This window comes from Struthio camelus, chromosome 1 (genome assembly GCF_040807025.1).
Source record: "Struthio camelus isolate bStrCam1 chromosome 1, bStrCam1.hap1, whole genome shotgun sequence".
Taxonomy (NCBI): Eukaryota; Metazoa; Chordata; class Aves; order Struthioniformes; family Struthionidae; genus Struthio; species Struthio camelus.
The window spans coordinates 96,480,897-96,498,787 of NC_090942.1; the positions used below are offsets into that span (position 1 = coordinate 96,480,897).

Here is a 17,891-nt window from a genome sequence, read left to right on the forward strand (position 1 = left end):
GAGTCATTCAGAAGGGTTACCCAGGGCCCCTTTCTTTCCCTTCACCCTCTCCCCTCCAGAGACGGTGCTAGTCTTCAGCGCTGTCATCGCTTGAGATGAGCCAGCATGAAATCCAGGCTTGCCTACCTTTCTGGGTAATCAAGACTCGTGAAGATAAAGGTCTTACAAAATACATCCCACAAAAAGCTACTAGAAATTACATGATCAGGAAGTCTGACATATACAGCGAATATGGAACTTGATCACATCTGGCATTTTGCTTTTGACAAATGGGAAAGGAAAGGGAAGCATCTTTTAAGACTCCCTCATCTACCAGGATTCTAATGATGGAAGACTGGTTCTTGAGTACCCTCACTGCAAAGACAGGAAGCTGAGAGGGGAAGTGGAACTTCCCTATGAAACTACTCTCCTCCGATCTCAGAAACAGTGTACACAATATCTTGTCTGGCTCGAATTTATTCCACTTAGACAACTACACTCTAAAAAAAAAACCACGAGGCTGTTTAGAACCCAGACCACGTTCTTGGAAATGAGTTCTGTACATTGTACAGTCAATATAAGAGCTTGTTTCTCACTGAAATAATCAGATCCAAGGACAGCAGAGATAAGATAGGAGACATTACATTTATTTTTCAGAAGAGATCTCCAACTTCAAGAGGAATTGGCCTATCCTACATCGCAGGCAGATCCTTTCATAAGTGCATTTCAGTGACCTATAACATGCATGCCTTGGCTTTTCCCCTCCCACTGTGCACCACTCTGGCTCACCGTAATCGACACTTGTGACTGGATGTGCGGCTGATGTAGTATCGGTTCACAGTGTAGAAGTAATCATGGTACGGGACATCATGGGTCAGCACCTCTGCATCCACCTGATAAGACTGACCTTTCTGGCTCTGCTTATGCAGGACCTACCCATAACATAGAACAGAAAGAAAAAATTTGTTAGTGGTGTCCACTTTCTCCTCTTCAGCCTGAATTCCTTAGACTAGATTAACCATCTCCAAGTGAGCTGGAGTGCATAAAAAGCCTGAACAAGCACCATAAAACCAGTAAAGAATGGCAAGCATAGGTTGGGTGGGGAAAGAGAAGATGCCTCCAGGTAGAGTCAGCATAGGCAGCAGTGGTACTAACCTCCTTCCCCATTGCTGTTTCAAGTGCAAGATACAAGACCAGCCACTGTGTCATGGCCACAGCTCTGCTTTGAGCTTGAGCTATAAAGAGCTTCATTCCACCCCACCCCCCTGCTTTCCCCTGCAAGTCATACAATAAGAGGCTAATACTTCTTCCTACAGAGTTTGTGGGAGAAGTTCACACCATATGTAAAGGTAGAAAGCCCGCCTCTGACTATCAGCATTTGCTCATCGAGGGTGAGGTGGACATCAAACCACACTTAGAGATGTTTTATATAAACTCCATAGCCACACTCTGCTCGCTGAACTCTGCTCCAGTCAGATCTGAGATTGCAGAGCTGACCTCTCCCTTACTTTAGGGGAGACTGAACACAGACACACACACGCACACAGTACCTGCTTTTCAGTCGCAGTTGTGAACTTCCCGCAGAGTGGATTGTTAATCGTTATAGTGTAGGTCAAAGTCCTCAATTGATTCCCACTGGTATCTCTATTCCAAGGGGTTGATACAGCATCTAGATGACAAGTTATGCATGCTAAATCACATGCAAAAATGCATTTATGTGCTAAATTACCTAACGGCATTATTTCTATCCTTTCATAGGAGAGTCAACCACAACCAGTTTAATAGCAGCAGCAGGGACAGAGGCATGGTAAACTGACTCTAAATGGTTTAGAGTCTTGCAGGAAAAGGGAAATTTTTACTTCACTGAATGAACAAAAGTGAGACAATAAATATGGCAGCTGAACCTGATGCTACTGAAAGAAAAACTTAGCAAGGGGGTGTGGAGAGTAAGCAAGAAAATGAAAATATGCCATTTCCCATCTGCTTAAGGAGTTGAATAGATTCACTTAGCATTTCCAAAAGCTTTTGCCACTTTGCCTTCAAAGCCGACACTGAATAAATATTACCCTTTTGGACTTAATTTTCTGTTCTTATGATCTCAATGAATAAAATTTACTCATCCAGAAAATTAAAGCCTGTGAGCATCATTCAGGAGGATGCAACAATTTATTCTATGTGCCAGCTGTACAGATTCCACTACCTCTGGGACATAACGTGGTAAGAAAAAACCCCACACAATGCAACAACTTAGTATCCTACCCAAAGCTCAGGCATTACGGTTGCAATGTCATGGTGCACTGTGAAATGAGGTTCTACTCTGAAATACGATTGATCTAAAACAACTGGCCAGCTTTAAATATTCTCTTTCATAGTAGAACATCAGAATTGCAAAATTCATTTTTAAAGCAAGGAGAGACTAAAGTTCAACTCAACCCTATTTAACACTTCTCAGAGGCTGAAAATCTCAGGACATTTTATAACATAGATAGGACATTTTATAACACAGAAGCAATATATTACCTACTATACTCCTGGAACTGAGAAACCTCTGCATGAAGTGGGAATTGGTGAAAAGGATTTCAAACATCTTGTCTGCAGTGATGTGGAAAACTCTGTTTATAAACAGTCTCCCATAGAGATCATTCTCAGAGACAGTCTCCTTCACTGCTAAGGAAAGGCAGAGAGATTAGGTTAAGAGAGTAATACTGTGAAAAAAAATTCCTAATGCTCTAAGCTTTATTACAGCTCAAGCCCTTCCTAAGCTTGCATCAGCAATTGTCTCTCACTCTCAGAAATTTAACAAATGATGTGCTGCTGTCACAGTTCAGTAGATTGTCTGTAAAAGTAAAGCTCAAGGTTGATTTTCTAGCTGCCCCCCCCCCCCAATTATCTCCCTTTACAAGTGTAAGTTGATAAGTCAACATCAGTCCCATCACTTTAGTTCTCCCTTCAGTGCTTCACTACTTCTATAAGAAACATTTAGGAAGATGAAAAATTTAAATTAAAATGCGTTATTGCACATATTAAATGCTTAATATGTGTTACTGCACAAACTACAAGGCAAAGCAAGCAGGACAGTGAAAGCATGTTAGTTCTCATTTTCACCTGTGGCAAGTTAAAAGCAATATTCTGAAACTAATGTCTGTAGCATCCACGTTCCAGGAGACGAGCTACAAACTCACACAAACGCACCCTTTCCCAACTGCTTCTCCCTCTATATTTATTATAGGCAGAATGCAAGAGGTGCCCTACTCCACTTTACAGTAATAAAAAGCACCAAGATACTTCATCATCCTCCCCTATTTCAAGCCACTGACGAGCATCCCAGTGGTTTATTGTGGCTGCAACATTGAGTTTTGCTATTTCTGCTTCTTGATGGCTGCTGGTATGACTCAGCTTTGTGGTTTTCTCAGCCACTCTTGCAAGAAATAAAGGATAGAATTATAATCCTGAAGGGAAAGCGGCTTCCTGTGCCAGCCCCAACTCAATCTGCATGTGTTTTAGAAACAAGTTTATCCTAAGTTATCATCAAAAACCCAAACAAAAACAAACAAAAAAAACCCCACACACCACCAAAACCAAAAAACATTACTGAAAACAAATCTTGGGGAAGAGAGACAGAAGTCAGGACAGCTAACCTTTCAACTGATAGAAAGGACTGCTCAGGGCTAGCAAAGGTCAATGCCAGCCACCAGCACAAAGGTAGCTTGAATATCATGCTATAGTTCATTAGCTGCCTATAGCTAAGGTTACACCACTTAACATTACTGTTTTGCAGCAGTCCGTATTGATAAATGCAAATGTAGCAACCAAACACCATACAAAATTCCCCAATGAAACTCAGTTCTGAGCCCTAGCAGACTAATATTCTAATATTGCGTCTAGCCTGTCAGAAGTTTCTGTAATATTCAAACATCTGTCTCCAAACAAAAGTAGTCTTTGACCTAATCAAGCTTCAATGTAGGACCCCAGAAGTGATGCTTTAGTGCCCTATTTTTAGGCTTGCACAAGAGATGGACTTCCTGCCTGTGCTACGTTCTGCTTATGAAACGTCTACTCAAATTGCAGGGTGGAACAGAAAGTGAGCGTGTATTTTAGGAGGTCTATTTAATCAACCACTGTGTAGTCACTATTTGCTAGCACACAGCTTCTGCTGCATAGAAACATACTGCAGGGATCCAGAAATTCAGCTTGGGTTTTCTGCCTGCGTTCACTGTACTTCCTCTCAGAGCTGCACCTCGTTCTACCAAAATTCAGTCTCTGGGTGAACTGTAACTTTGATCTCAGCTAGTAAGTCCTCAACATTATAGACCCCTACCATTTGAGTGCGCTCCCTTCCTATCTCCTGCTAAGAGATAAGTTGTTCTGGTGTTGACAGGCCCTCTGACTACTGCGCATCAGCTAACTTGCCAGGAGTTGGGCAGCAGATAATTTGAACCTAGTTACTCTGGCTGCAATTTACTCAGCCGGCCTTTGACATGGCCAAGGAATCATTGCTACCACTTAAGAAATACAAAGGGCCAGTCCCTATCAAGTTACCATGCACGAGATGAGCTTTGACAGCTGTTTGTTTGTGCTAGCAAATGCAAGATAATACAGACTACCTTTGCCCCAGTGAGGCTTAGCTAGATGACACAATTTTACGTTTATCTGCAACACCTGAGGACAGAGTTTTTGTGCTGATGTGTTGTAATTTGGTAAGCCACAGCGGCTTGTTATATGCCAAAAGCCCATGCACTATTATTTTAAGGTCCAGACTTTTATGCTGGAAGAGAAAATATCCCAGTAGCAAAGTCTCCTCCTTGCACTAAGCCTTAAGCTACAATGAACTCTGATCACTTTGCTCTAAGTGAGAGCACTCATGGTCTATAACATCTTTTTTTCAGCAGACACAAAAGTTCTATTACCTATTTGCCTATGAATTGACTATTTCTTAGAAACATGACTAGATAGGCAGCGAGCTGCCAAATGCTCAAGAGTATCCATTGAGAAAGATGTTTTGACATATAGTCTCTGTCAAGTCTTGAAAAATCCATGGTGTTACCACACCAAACAGTATTTTCAGAAAACCCAAGCTGAAATTTAGGTTGATGCATCCACAGTGGCTGATGAGCCTGATGTTAGGATTCAAATAGCTGTTTTTCAGAAAGCCTGGAAATCTTTCAGACTTAGAACGTGCATGTGTTCAATGCTTCTATGAACTCCGCATCTGGGGAAGCTGCTAGTCACCACGTGCAGCAAAAGCTCGACAAGCTTCAAATCACTTCCATCTGGGACTCTCCAAGAGTATCTGCAGAAGTCCCAGATCAATCAGTGAGTAGAAGCAGTAGAACAACTAAGAATAAGTGTAGAGTTCACCCACTTGCAATCCGAGTAGAATAAAAAGCTTTAAACGCTTGTTTCTGCTTCAAATAGCACGCATGTTTGTTACCTTTTGTTTTCAACTCACACAGGTAAACCTAACTACCTTTTAGGTTTGATATTGCTCTAGTGTTTGGATACTTTTTACACATTATTTCTAAGACAGTCTTAGGTAATGTTTATGAACAAAACGTATCTACTCGTGCAGACATTAGTCTAACCCCTCAACTTTTAATGCTCTTCTAGCCCCTCAGCAGATTGTGATAATCAACTGCTACCTCTCTCAGCCCAAGTATACTTACAGATGGATCAGAGATACCATCTGAGGGTAAGAAAACATCAGATTATTCTGACCAAGGTAAGCTCCCTAGGGACCAAGGTCTAGAAGCAAGCGTATCACCCACCCAGAGCATCCTGGTTCAGGATAAAGACAGCAAGTTTGTTCCCTCCCCCACTACCACCGTGCACTTAAGGCCATTTTCATCACTGTAAGACAAGCTGTGAAATGCTGTTTGAATATAATACCATTAGGCACCAGTGCTTGCAGAGGTTTGAAAACTTCTGCAGCACTAGACAAGATAAAGTTGGGGGGGGGGGGGGCAGAGAAAGGGAAAAAAGTTATTTCTGTTCTTCAAATTCCCATTAACTGCCAACAGCTCACAAAGCTTAAAAACAAACCACAAGCGGAAAAAAAGTGCTGAACCAACAGCAGAGACTGTCAAACAAATCAGTAAGAGGGTTGATTTTTCCAGGCCACAGAGTTGAGGACAGACAAGGAGAGAAAGCTTATATACACAGAAATCTTGGCACTGTTGCAGATTTCTATTCCACTGGGGATTGGGAAAAAAAATTACACACTGCATGAAGAACATGCAAATTGGAGACCTTAACAACCAGAAACACTCCAAAATTAAGTCAGTAGAATCTCCTCCTAGAACGACCATGTTCCCCACACAACCTATTTAAAGACTGATAATGGTTAGTGGTGCTGGTACAAGGAACTTTCCTATACTTCTAAAAATTTAATGTAAACTTCACTGGGAAGAGACACTGAGTAAATTCTGTGAGAATACCAGCTTTTCCCAGTTTATAAAGTGAGATTTATCCCTTTTGCCTTTACGCAACTCAAACAGATTTCTTCTAGACCCCAAAGCAACAAATACTTGACACTTATACATTGAACATGCACTTCAAGTAGTTTGCTCAATGTCAGTAAGATAATAGGACTAGTCTTCTTCACATACACTGTATATCCAGAATTCCACATCTTGAAATAAGCAGGGCTGAACTCATTTCAACCACCCCATATGTCCATTATCTTCCAGCCCATATATCCCTATCTGCAAGGAAAGGGAGACCATCACTTTACCCAGCTCTCAGTACCACAGCATAAGCAGTTATGCTTTCCTGCAGATAACACATTTAGGGTTGATATGAACACAAACAGTGCAATAAGTCTATCAAGTTTACGCAAGGAGTTCAGAAATTTTATGATGTCCCCATACACAGTAAAGCTTTCTAACTGAAAAAAAGTTTTCCCTGTTCATGTTTTCCCCTTCTTTGAAATATTTTTATGTACATCCTTGCTGCATGTACATACATACAAAACATAGTCCCCTGAGAAAATTCAGAATCTGTTGATTCTGTTTTGGGAATATATATTCCTATGCTTGAGCTAAAACTTGTTTTCTGAAATTTAGACTTAAGCTGCAGATACTGTTCTTTAGCTTAACCAACAAGCTTTTGTCAGGCCCTATGGAACCAAACAAAAGCACCAAAACACATTCCATGAAGCCAGTGGTGCACAGTCAGAGACCCCCTCCCCATAAAGGGCGTGAGAATCACCTAGACCAAGGGCACTCATGTTGCCAAGGCTCTGACATTCTGGCTTTTTGTGTCAGGTGGACCTTGGAGTTGGAAAAATGAGAGTCTCGAGTTTGCCCCTCACCTTATTTGCCAGAAGGCCTCCGTGGGCAGCCCGAGTATGAGCCAGAGGACACAACAGATTAATCAGCATGGGTAAACCTTTGCCATGTGGGAAAGCTAGTTTCGTTTGCATGAAGGAATTCACCTTGTAAGAGTATGGGGACAACTGCAACAGAAAACAGACAGAGAAACAGAAGAAAAAAATTCTAAGCATGAAGAGGGGAATCAGAAAGAAAAGACTAATATGTTGCAGGACTAGAAAATCCTGCTCCGAATATAAAACACATTCACCTTAGGGGAGGGAGGAGAAATAAGAAAAGCAGCATGAATTAGGTGTCTCTTTTAAAGACAGATATCTGCAGTTCAGTATATTCTGTTTGCTCAACATCAACGCATGGGTGATAGCTAGCCTTTGCTACTATTATTTAGATAAACAGCAGCAAAAAAAGACAAGACGACTATCTTCAGTTAGTTACACTAGAGACCTTTTCCATAAAGGGCCAAAGGAGAAGATCTGGTATTAAGAGGACTAAGAGGACAGCAGAACTGCAAAACAACTAAAACATTAGAAGGCTGAAGCTTATAGCTGCTCTATGAAATACACCTATGACAGAGGAAACTAAATAACTTACGAAGCTTAAGTGTGTAGGAGTATGGTATATCCAGCAACATCTTAAAGTATGCCTAGACTCACAAAAAATGATACAACTTGAACATGTATTATGAGTGGAATTTGAACTCAAGTGAAAACAGAAGCAATGTTAGTAAGCAAAAGGTAAGTTAACTAATTATAAAGTATATCCTCAGGTAAAGATCATAACTTTAGCAAGGGGCCAATTCAATCCATGACTTAAAAGCCTTCCTGGACATCCCAGTGCTGCAAAGTTAATAGCATCTGCAAGGACCTTCATTTGCCAACTATGATTGAAGGGATGAGGTACAGAGTTTCTCAGCCAGGTTAAGGGCTGGCCTCAGCCGACTATACTGTTCTACTCCTGCCAACATGTGATGAAAGTAAGTTATATCTTAGCACGAGAGAAATCCTTGGCTACATCTGAGCACACTGCTGCTGCTGAGCTTTTCTGTCCTTCACTTGGCTCACCAACTTCCCATATGGCTTTAGAATCAAGTTGGGTTGCATGTGCCTCATGCTAAAGGCAGTTACAAAGTCCATTCTTGGACTATTTAACAGAACCACTGCTACAGCTTATACATCATATACATCAGCACTTCGAACAGGTATGGCCCTTTGGCACAAAAAAGTTCCCTGCCGTAAGAGGAGCACTCACCCTTAAGAGAGCTGGATTTGTCAAGGGCTTTTGGGGGAATCACAGAACAAATAACCACAGAATTCAGCACAAATCTGTCAAGGATTGTGTCAGGATGACACAGTCACAGGATAACAATCAAGACAAGACACACTCCAGCCTTACTCTTCTTCCAGGACATAGTATGAAACCCCATACCAAAACCCCTACGAGACTTACAGCTACACTTTTCTAGGGTAAGAATTGGAAGGGAACTATGTAACACAGCCAAATTATAGTCACTATGTTACTATGGTATCCAAGCTCCTTCTAGTCTTGCACTGGGCAATGAATTATGAGAATAGTATAACAGAATCCACTGAGATACTAAGTCTGTCGGCATGCAAAAAAGTGTAACCTGCTCTAAGTTATCTTTAATATTTTAAGGTTTTTCATCTTCAGAGCAGGATTCAGAACATGCACAATACATTCCTGACAGCTGGAAGTTGTCTTGCCTGGACTTCAACCACTTCCTCAATTCATTCCATCAGTAACATTGAAACCTATGTCTTAGGAAAGTAGAAGCATTGGAAAAAAAAAAAACAAAGCAATCTTACAGAAGTTTCAGAGCAGCCTGAAACGCTTCCCCTCAGTTCCCAAGTGAAAACAAAGGAAAGGAAGATATTTGAAATTCTTGTGAAAGCATGGAAAGTAAAGAAAAAGTCTTTAAGAAATAATTTCCCATTTTTGAAGTTTAAATTATCAGCAACTCTTCACCAGTCAAAGGGGAAAGAAACACAACTACAACTTGTTTTAGTTCCAAAAAACCCCAATAGCGTTGAATTCAGAAGTGGAATAAGATACAAGGAGTTTCTGTTGCAATTCTGTGAAACAAGTGAAATGTGTTTGCTAGAAACGACAAAAATCTTTTTAACTGGCTCCACAAGAGAGGACGTACATAGGAGTCAGTTTGTCATATGGCTTCTCAATTGTTAGTAGACTTACCTTCTTCGCTGTCTGAGGCACTGCTCTTCTCTGAAAGGTTTTCATTCTCATTCAGATCCAAGGACTTTTCTGAGGACCTGCTCCTGACTAGGTTAACAGGTTTTCTTTCTGAGGATGGAAGAGGGCTCTTTATTTGCTTCTCACTCAGGGACTCTTCCACCTGAGATACCCAAGAGAAAAAAAAAGCATCAATAACTACTGGCCACAACAAAAGTTACTTTCAAGGAAGAAAGCCATATAAAGGAAGCCACAAGGTCTATCTGCTCACTTACCACACAGTCAACTACTAATGCCTCCCTTGTTCCCCTCTCCCAGCCAACCTCCCCTCCTCCTTTATTTCAGACTCTTCCACTTCACCCTGGTAACAAGCTAGACTTGCTCATCTGCACTGGTATACCAAGAGCTGCCATAAAAGGAAGGGGGGAAGAAGAAAAAAAGAAAAAAAAGAGGCAGTTTACTCGCCTTCCAGACCCCTTGCACCCACCTGCAAGTTTGGTCCCCTTTCCTGCATGAGCGCTAGCATTTATTGGCCCATTAACCTGACAGATTATTCACTTAATGGTACAGTTAGTTTTCTGCCATCTTAGCAAAGGGTCCAACCATCCTGAGAAGAAGCACAACAAAAGCAAGCAGGACCTTCCCTTTCAGCAGAATTAAATAAGCCAAATTATATGTTTGAAAAATGCTCATTTTACAGGGCTCCACTAGCCTTTGGCCACACAAAAGTTAAGTATGATGGCTGTAGACTTTTTTTTAGAACACAGAAGCAGGACATCCCCCAAAACTTCACTCAAAGTTGCAACTCTAACCCAGAACTTCAATACACGTGGGCTAAGCTTATCAAAGCACGCCATTATACACTCCAAGCAGCATATGCTGGTGAAACTTCGTGTACAACGTTTGTACATCTCAAAGTATCACCCTAAAAGCTTGGCCACTAGCTAAGAGCCATGATCTTTATTCTAAATTTTTCCTCACAGCTCCCATTACCTTCAAGGGAACAACAGTTGGAGATCAATTGTGCCATCCCCCAAATGCAGGGTTACATGGATCATAATTAATAAGATCAGGCCTTCCCAACTAAGTAGTTCTTATTCACCTGCAATGCTGTCATCCCTAAAGATTATTCAGCACTGACTGAAGAGGTTTTAAAAAAAAAAAAAGACAAAAAACACAAACACCCCGCAAGCACATTAGCTGCTTAAACAATCGTGACCACTTCCTGTACTCCTGGGCTTTCTTCAAAATAAAGATTGCCTTCTTCTGTTAATGGTCCCTCAGTTGCACAAAGAAGGTGGGTGGTGGAAAAATAGAGACAGACATGCATTTGACTGGAGTATAAGCATGCAAAGATATTCCCTCAAGGTCAAAAAAATAAAAGGAAGACTGCATCAGAAAAGCAGATCAGTTACAATGCTCCCACTGAAATGAGCCACCATGGCTGAAGCTATTCTCAGTCCCACAACAGGAACTAAGACAGAAACCAACATTTCTATGTCAAAATACTGCTCCAATGAGGATGGAAGTGAGAAAGTAGCCAACTTGGGCAAAACATTCTGCTCGAAAGGCAGCACACAGATCCAGACCACAGTATTTTGATAAAGATTAGGGATCTGATGAACAGGTGGGGCTCAGATCAGCACTAAGAGCAGCCCCACTCTGCCAGGCACAGAAAAGGGAAGTCAGGCTCAAGTCAGAAGATGGGGGAAACAGCTCCTACAAAAAAATCCCTTCAGTATTTCATGGAAGAGGAATTTCTGCTGAGGTTTTGAAGCACCCGTGCTGCAACTCTTAAACATAGTTCTCCTGTTTCTATTCCTCCTTTCCCTCCCTCTTTCCCCCCCCACTTTTTTTTGTGTGTGTGGGGGGGGGGGGAGGTAAGAGTGAGGGGGCAACACTAAAGAATCTAATGATTTAAAGATTCATCAACTGTAATTAAGGATGTATCATTTCTTCCTTATGTACATCCACCTCCTCAGCTGGTCTAATACTGCTAAGCTGTGTCAAGGCTTTTCTGTTTTTAGCTATGAACTGCAGGCTCCAGGAGTGGAACTCCCTGTAAGGTCTCCCACCTAAAAGGGTAGGGGGAAGGTGGTTGAAAAGACAGGCAGTAAAAGGTGTTGCCTGCACTAGAGAAGCACACGTGCCATGGCTGGTGTTACACAGACATTTTTTAGTCAACTGTGAACAACTATTAACAATACTATTTTTTCCAAGATTTTACTTGAACTATCAGCCAACCCCTCCGTTACTTCAGATCTGATTTTTAAAAGAGCTCCTGATTTCCTCTGCTTATCAGAGCAGTAAGGGAGGGGTTAAGCCTGTTTCCCTTGAATCTTTGAAGGGTCATAATGAGGGTCTTGTGCCACCAGAGCAACACCTTTTGATAAAAACATTCCAAGCATTACCATCCCCTCCTATTGACCCTGTGCTTCTAGAAACATGCTGCAATCCTGGGCTCTAGAAAGAATGTTGACATTCCTCAGAAATATGAGGTAACACCACTTATAGCTGAACTGAGCCATGTATTTTAGTTACCTGAAAGAGTAAACTGAACTGTTTACTTACATGTTTATCAAGACTGCAGTGCTACACTTCAATTACAGGTCTTTAAAAAGACAGGCAGAGTGTTTTCTGAGTCTTATTCAAGGCAGAGTCTCGGGATTTTTCCTTGCTTTCAGATCAAATCCCTGGGCATTTCTGTTTACCAACATGCCCAATTAGATTTGGCACCTAGAAGAGATCTCTGGGAGCAGCACCCAGTAGGTAAACATAAAACGCATCTTTTCCAGACAAAGCAGGTATTTTAAAGTGGTTTGTCCTTGTGCAGATAAGGCTATGTAAGAATAACCAAACAAGGCTACCTGGGTAGCTTTCAGTTATCCTGGACAGCCTGAATTCTAGCAGCATTCACAATCTTACCAGGCTTCTGCTACAGCTTCCCAAAAAAACAGTGCTTTATCCTGCTAGGATTTCCATCAGGGTTACCCAACATCCTACTAAGCTTTTAACGTCTGACAAACCCTAACACCAATATTATTTGCTAGGTACCAATCCGTAGCCATTAACTTCGATTTCTGCAAGATCTCCTAAAGCCTACTTAATTCCCAAACTAGTTTGGGCAAGTAACAAGAGCCAGAAGAATTATATGATAGTCAAGGACTACGATAGGCATCTCCTTTCCTCCCTCTCCAAATTTTTAAAGACAGAGACAACAATTAGGTACCCAACTTCGAGTTTAAGAGATGCCTTAATACAGGTTTCCCCCCCCCCCCGGTATTTCCCTTGAGATATCTATTAACCAAGAGAAAATGTCTAACCTTTTCACAGTACAACTGTACATAGCAGCCTCGATGACTGTGCCAGACACTGAACACCTCAGATACTACCACTAAGGCACTCCCTCTCCCAGCCAGCTCATTGTATTCATAAATTCACACATCATGAAAGAAAACCATGGTCACTCAGCTTTAACCCCCCCAAGAAGGGAGGGGAAAGCCCATCTTTATGGCACCAACTTTTTTTCATCCTTTCTGAAACATTTACGAAAGTTTAATTAAAAACAACGTGTACATTCACAAGAGACTAGAGTTAACCTCCAAAGACAAGGATGCAAAGCATAAACTACCCTCTAATAAGCCTTACCTATTGGAGGATAAAAGGAGGAGATAGTCTTTAAAGACAAATATCTCAGAGCAAGCAATACAGTGACGGAAGTGAATGAAAGCATTAATCTCAAAACACCTGCATAAAGATGCCTGGGGCCCCTAGCAAGGTGGCTAAAACATAGTTTGTTTTGTTCTACATCTGGGAAAACCAAAACATAAGCTTTATGATGCTCTTGCCAGGTTATGCAGTGAATTACTGATAAGACATTGATGCTTTTTCATTTCTCAAATTCAAAAGCACAGCCTTCTTAATCTCCAAAAGTCTAAGATATTCTTGAAGTCTAAAGATATTCACATTCAATTTCTGATGTGAAAGCTTTCTAGACTATCATGATTTTTCACAGACTACTTTAGAGGGTGTCATCCCCATGCATCCTTATGCTTTTGTACAAATGTGCAAGTTATATATGCTCATCAGCTAAAAGTAGCAAGAAAGGCTGCGTCACCACTTACTCCTGGCAATGTCTGTCCATTGAGCGACTCTCCTTCTGTTTGTAGAGCGGGTTCCCGAACTGAGCCAGTCATTTTAGGTAGCTTTTCATCCTTTTCCCCAGAATCATCACAAAGGCTGGCTCTATCCAATGCAAAAAGGAATTTCTTTTTGATTTTTCAGTTTTGATAGCTCCAGAAAATCTTCTCATGTATTTTTAAATAACGCAAAGCCATGGCTTTTCAGTCAGTATAAAGACTACCAACTCATTCTTCCCACATCCAGCTAATTAACCTGTCAAGCCCCATTCCTCACTCATACCACTTCTCAAAATTCGGCTTCTGCCAGTAAGGTTAATAAACCCCAAACACTGGTTAATCTGAGAGAAAGCGAGTACTGTGGGAAAATACTAAACAGGTAGTCTCAGCCAAACTCGGGAAAAAGATGTTTTAAGAAAGTTTAAAACAAAAATAATGTTTCCTGCATCCCTTATTACAGAGTCACATTGTAGTGCATTTTTATAGAAAAAGACTAGGAAATATTTAATAGAACATCTTTTGAAGCTTATAGTGAGCTTGGAGGATTTTTTCTACCACATACTCAGATAACACAAGACTAAAAAGGAGAAAAGCTACATGCTATATGTGTTTTTTTTCCTTTTAAAGGGTTTCCTTGGTTTCTTGGAACAAACACCAACCTGTGAAATTTGTTTTATTCTAATAGGGAAGCTTTAGTTTTGCACATATGTGTAAATAAGTAGCTCTAGCAAACTTCACAGTTAGATTCTCCTAGTTTCCTAGGAGAACTAGGAGGACTCAAATTGAGCATAATACAAAAATAAGCTATCTAAAACAACAACTCCCAAACCAGATAGGCTTCAGGAAAATAAAGCAAAGAGTTTCAGTCTCCAGGGAAGAGAGAGGAGGAAGTATCTGAATAGCTTACAGAGTCCCACTCCATTTGGCCCTTCCACATTGTGGAATGGCATATGGATCCTGGCTAGATACTATCACGAGAAAAAGCTGATATTTAAGATATCTTGCCCACCCCACAAACAGATCCAGGGACAGCAAGTTCTTCCTATCTCCCTCCCCCTAAGGGGCCTCAACTCTGCTGCTAATACTTTCAACAATAAACATAATTAAGTTTTTATGCATGTTCAATTTTCTTTGCATCCTTTTATTATAGGTTTGATTTTCCTGGTAAGGCTAAAGTAGCACTTTGGAGAAAAAAATCTCTAAGGAGGACATTGCTTTTCCATGAGTATTTCTATAAGTTTTGTAACCTCCTCTTACCGAGGCTGCCCGTTGTCCTCGGACGATGAGTGAAAGCTCTCCATCTCCTCGGTATTCAGACCCAACTCAGAGCCATAGCTCTGGTGTACCAGCTGCCAGAACTCCTGCTTGGTCAGTCTCTGAAAGAAAGCAAGCTAGTCAAGAACTGCAGTATGGGACAGTAAGCACAGCAGCTAAAACAGTAAGTTGTTTGAATTACGCCACACCCTTTAACCTCACTTCTGACAAGGACTAAAAGCACTTAGCTATCACATTTCAAGACTGGATTTCAGCATTTTGGGGAACTGTATTCCTGCCTGCTCCGTGCTCAACCCATCACTGTTCAACCAATAAGGCAAACATTTTAAAAAAGGTATTCCAAGGAAAAAAAACAAATACACTTGTAGCCACCACTAACTTCTTAATTCATCACCAGCATTTTCACAGTTACCTTCAAAGTAGCTCCCTCTTGAATTTCATGGGATATGGCACAAGATAAGACCAGTAGCTAGCAGACAGCAGAAACCTCCTCTTTGATTTTGGACAAACTGCTTAATAGATACATGCCTCTGTTTCCTCATGATGTTTAAAGCACTTTAAAAGTGGCGACAGGCTAGCATTTGAGTCTAGCAACAATCAATTGCCCATCTTGCTGAGGTGGGACGGGAGATACTGGATTTGGAAAACGCCAGACTTGCCTCAAGACTTAAGAGGATTGCCTTAGTTCAGTAACAGGGCTAGCCTGACTCTCAGCCAGCAACTCTTTTCTTCTGCTTTATTCTCCCTCTGCACTGCTCTACACATTCCCACAACTACTGAGATACATTTAAGTTCTCTTGGATCATCAGGAAAGTTAAGAAAGTGAAAGTATGACAAGCTCCTATCTACAAAGTAAGCAACTGATTTCAAAGTTCACTTTTCCGGGTCGCCACGGGCTCAAAAGAATGGGATTTAACAGAGCTCAGAGAATGATACTAGCAATCCTTGAAGACAGACACTGCACTGGAAAATGAGCCTCAGCCACAATCCATATTGATCAAGGGAACAGAACTTTGCTAATGAAGCAGTAACACAAGTACTGCTTACTATTTGCATGAAATGATCACGTTAAATACCCATGCATTATTTAAAGGCCTTTTAAGTGATCCTACCCTCTTCCTTGCTCCACCTGCGGAGTGCTACGCTACCTGCGATTTTAGGCAAACAAAGAAGAAAAGGATCATGCAAAAGGGCGACTGTAAACGCTCACCTACGCGCACTGCCAGCATTAAGCCGCGTAGGAGTCATGCGTGCCCCCCGCCGCACTCCAGCACCAGGCCCACAAGCGCAGCGCTGCGCGGGCGCCCAGGCCGCCTGGCACCGCTGCCAGCACTGCCCCGCAGCAGCGGCAGCCCGGCCCCGCTCCCACTTCCTGCTCGGTGGCGCGGGGCGGCGGGGCCCGCCCAGCCCGGTAACGCCCCCGGCAGCCTCGCGGGGCGGGCCGGCCCCCGCTACGCGTGGGCCCCACGGCACATAACCATACAGAGAGCCACGGGTGTGCAAAACCACTGAGCTTCCACATATTGCATCGGCCTCACTTTCTGGAGACGCAACGTGGTGCTAAAATGCACGCAGCAGCAGGCGACCACCTTGCTTTCTACATGCGTGCTCTGTTTTTGGAACAGTAGCCTCTAATAACCACAAGTAACTAGCTATAACTTTTCATGACATGGCTAAAAATAAGAGGTAGGCTATTGGTTGCAAAATACAACTTAGGTATACCTTTAGGCAGTACACTTTTCTACCAGAAATTAAAGAATTGCAACAAAACTACCTCCACTGCCACTGACCGCCCAGTATTGCCCCTACCTTATTTCAAGTCCTAAGAGATGGCCAATGCCACTAATTAAACTCACTAATATGTTCTGCACCAACTGGCTGGCTAATCAGGCTGCCCTTGTACAGGGAGTTCAGTAGTTTGAGGAGAACAAAAGAACTTTAAGCTATGCATTTTTTGCATCTATAAAGCTGCATACAGTGTTACTATAAAGTAAACCTTATCAAGTTCTGCTTCTAGGAACAGGAAGCTTGCACTCTGTGAAACAAAGTGCTCAGTTATGCTTAGCTAGATACAGTAAACCGTCAATGGTCACAGTCCAACATCAAATCAGACTTGCTCTGCTGTACCAGAAAAGATGAGTTCTGGAGGCAAAGCAGTTTACAAATATTTCCTGGGTCAGATTTCTGTTCCTGAGCAGACTAGTTTGAGGAGTTCTGAAGTTTAGAGTTAGCTCTTCAAACAAGGATTACTTTGCTCACTCAAAGTAACAGCATATGCTAGATTTTTCCCCCTCAGTTCTCTTTGTATATCAAGATTATGAGAAGCAGCTGGGACACGTTCTTGTCTTTTCGGCTAGGAGCTAAGAGACCAATATTTTTGTTTCATGCCAGTCCAAGTGGTGGCACAGAGTAAGCAACACTACGGAATACCACTGACATAAGCAAAGTTGCCGATTTTTACCCCTTCGGGCCAGATGCAGAAGTAAGGATAAGACAGTCCATATAGGTTTACTCCAGAGACCACTGGCTGCCCTGCCACCACCCAGGCAACTCTGATGTTGCGTTTTGGCTGATCACTTGTTCACAGAATAGTGGAGCCAACTTTCCCTCTAACACCCTGGCCGTGAAGATCAGAACCAATCCCTGAGCAGTTTTTGATCTCTGCAAGAATCCTTGCTGCATGTAAACATGGAAAGAACGCCCCTTTTTCACTGCCTTGCCTGAGAAGCTGGCAGGGATGGCCGTTACCGCTCTAGCACATTTGCTTCAAGAACCCCAGTTCGTCCAAATTTCTGACCCCCTCTCACACCTCTACACTTACCTGCTGCAGTGTCTCTGGGGACAGGCGCAAATCTCTACCCACCAGAGCACAAAACAACAGGAACATAAATCCAACTCTAAGGAAGAGGACTCATGGGAATTGAGACTAATTAAGTTAAGATCTTGTTCCATTAGAAATAAG

General features: G+C 42.0%; 1 protein-coding gene across 7 annotated transcripts in view; it reads right to left on the bottom strand.

Annotated features, from left to right (window-relative positions):
- The window catches only part of GRAMD1C (GRAM domain containing 1C), a 56,927-nt gene that overhangs the window by 7,005 nt on the left and 32,031 nt on the right, over nucleotides 1–17,891 (bottom strand). For 5 of the 7 annotated variants that reach the window (XM_068959205.1, XM_068959231.1, XM_009675193.2 and 2 more), the window contains 6 exons: nucleotides 14,912–15,030; nucleotides 13,640–13,760; nucleotides 9,519–9,678; nucleotides 2,500–2,646; nucleotides 1,530–1,648; nucleotides 769–911 (listed from right to left, as the gene is read on the bottom strand). In XM_068959205.1, the coding sequence (XP_068815306.1) occupies nucleotides 769–911; nucleotides 1,530–1,648; nucleotides 2,500–2,646; nucleotides 9,519–9,678; nucleotides 13,640–13,760; nucleotides 14,912–15,030 (809 nt within the window). The remainder of the gene's footprint in view (nucleotides 1–768; nucleotides 912–1,529; nucleotides 1,649–2,499; nucleotides 2,647–9,518; nucleotides 9,679–13,639; nucleotides 13,761–14,911; nucleotides 15,031–17,891) is intronic. The other 2 variants (XM_068959213.1, XM_068959240.1) reach the window with 1 other exon arrangement.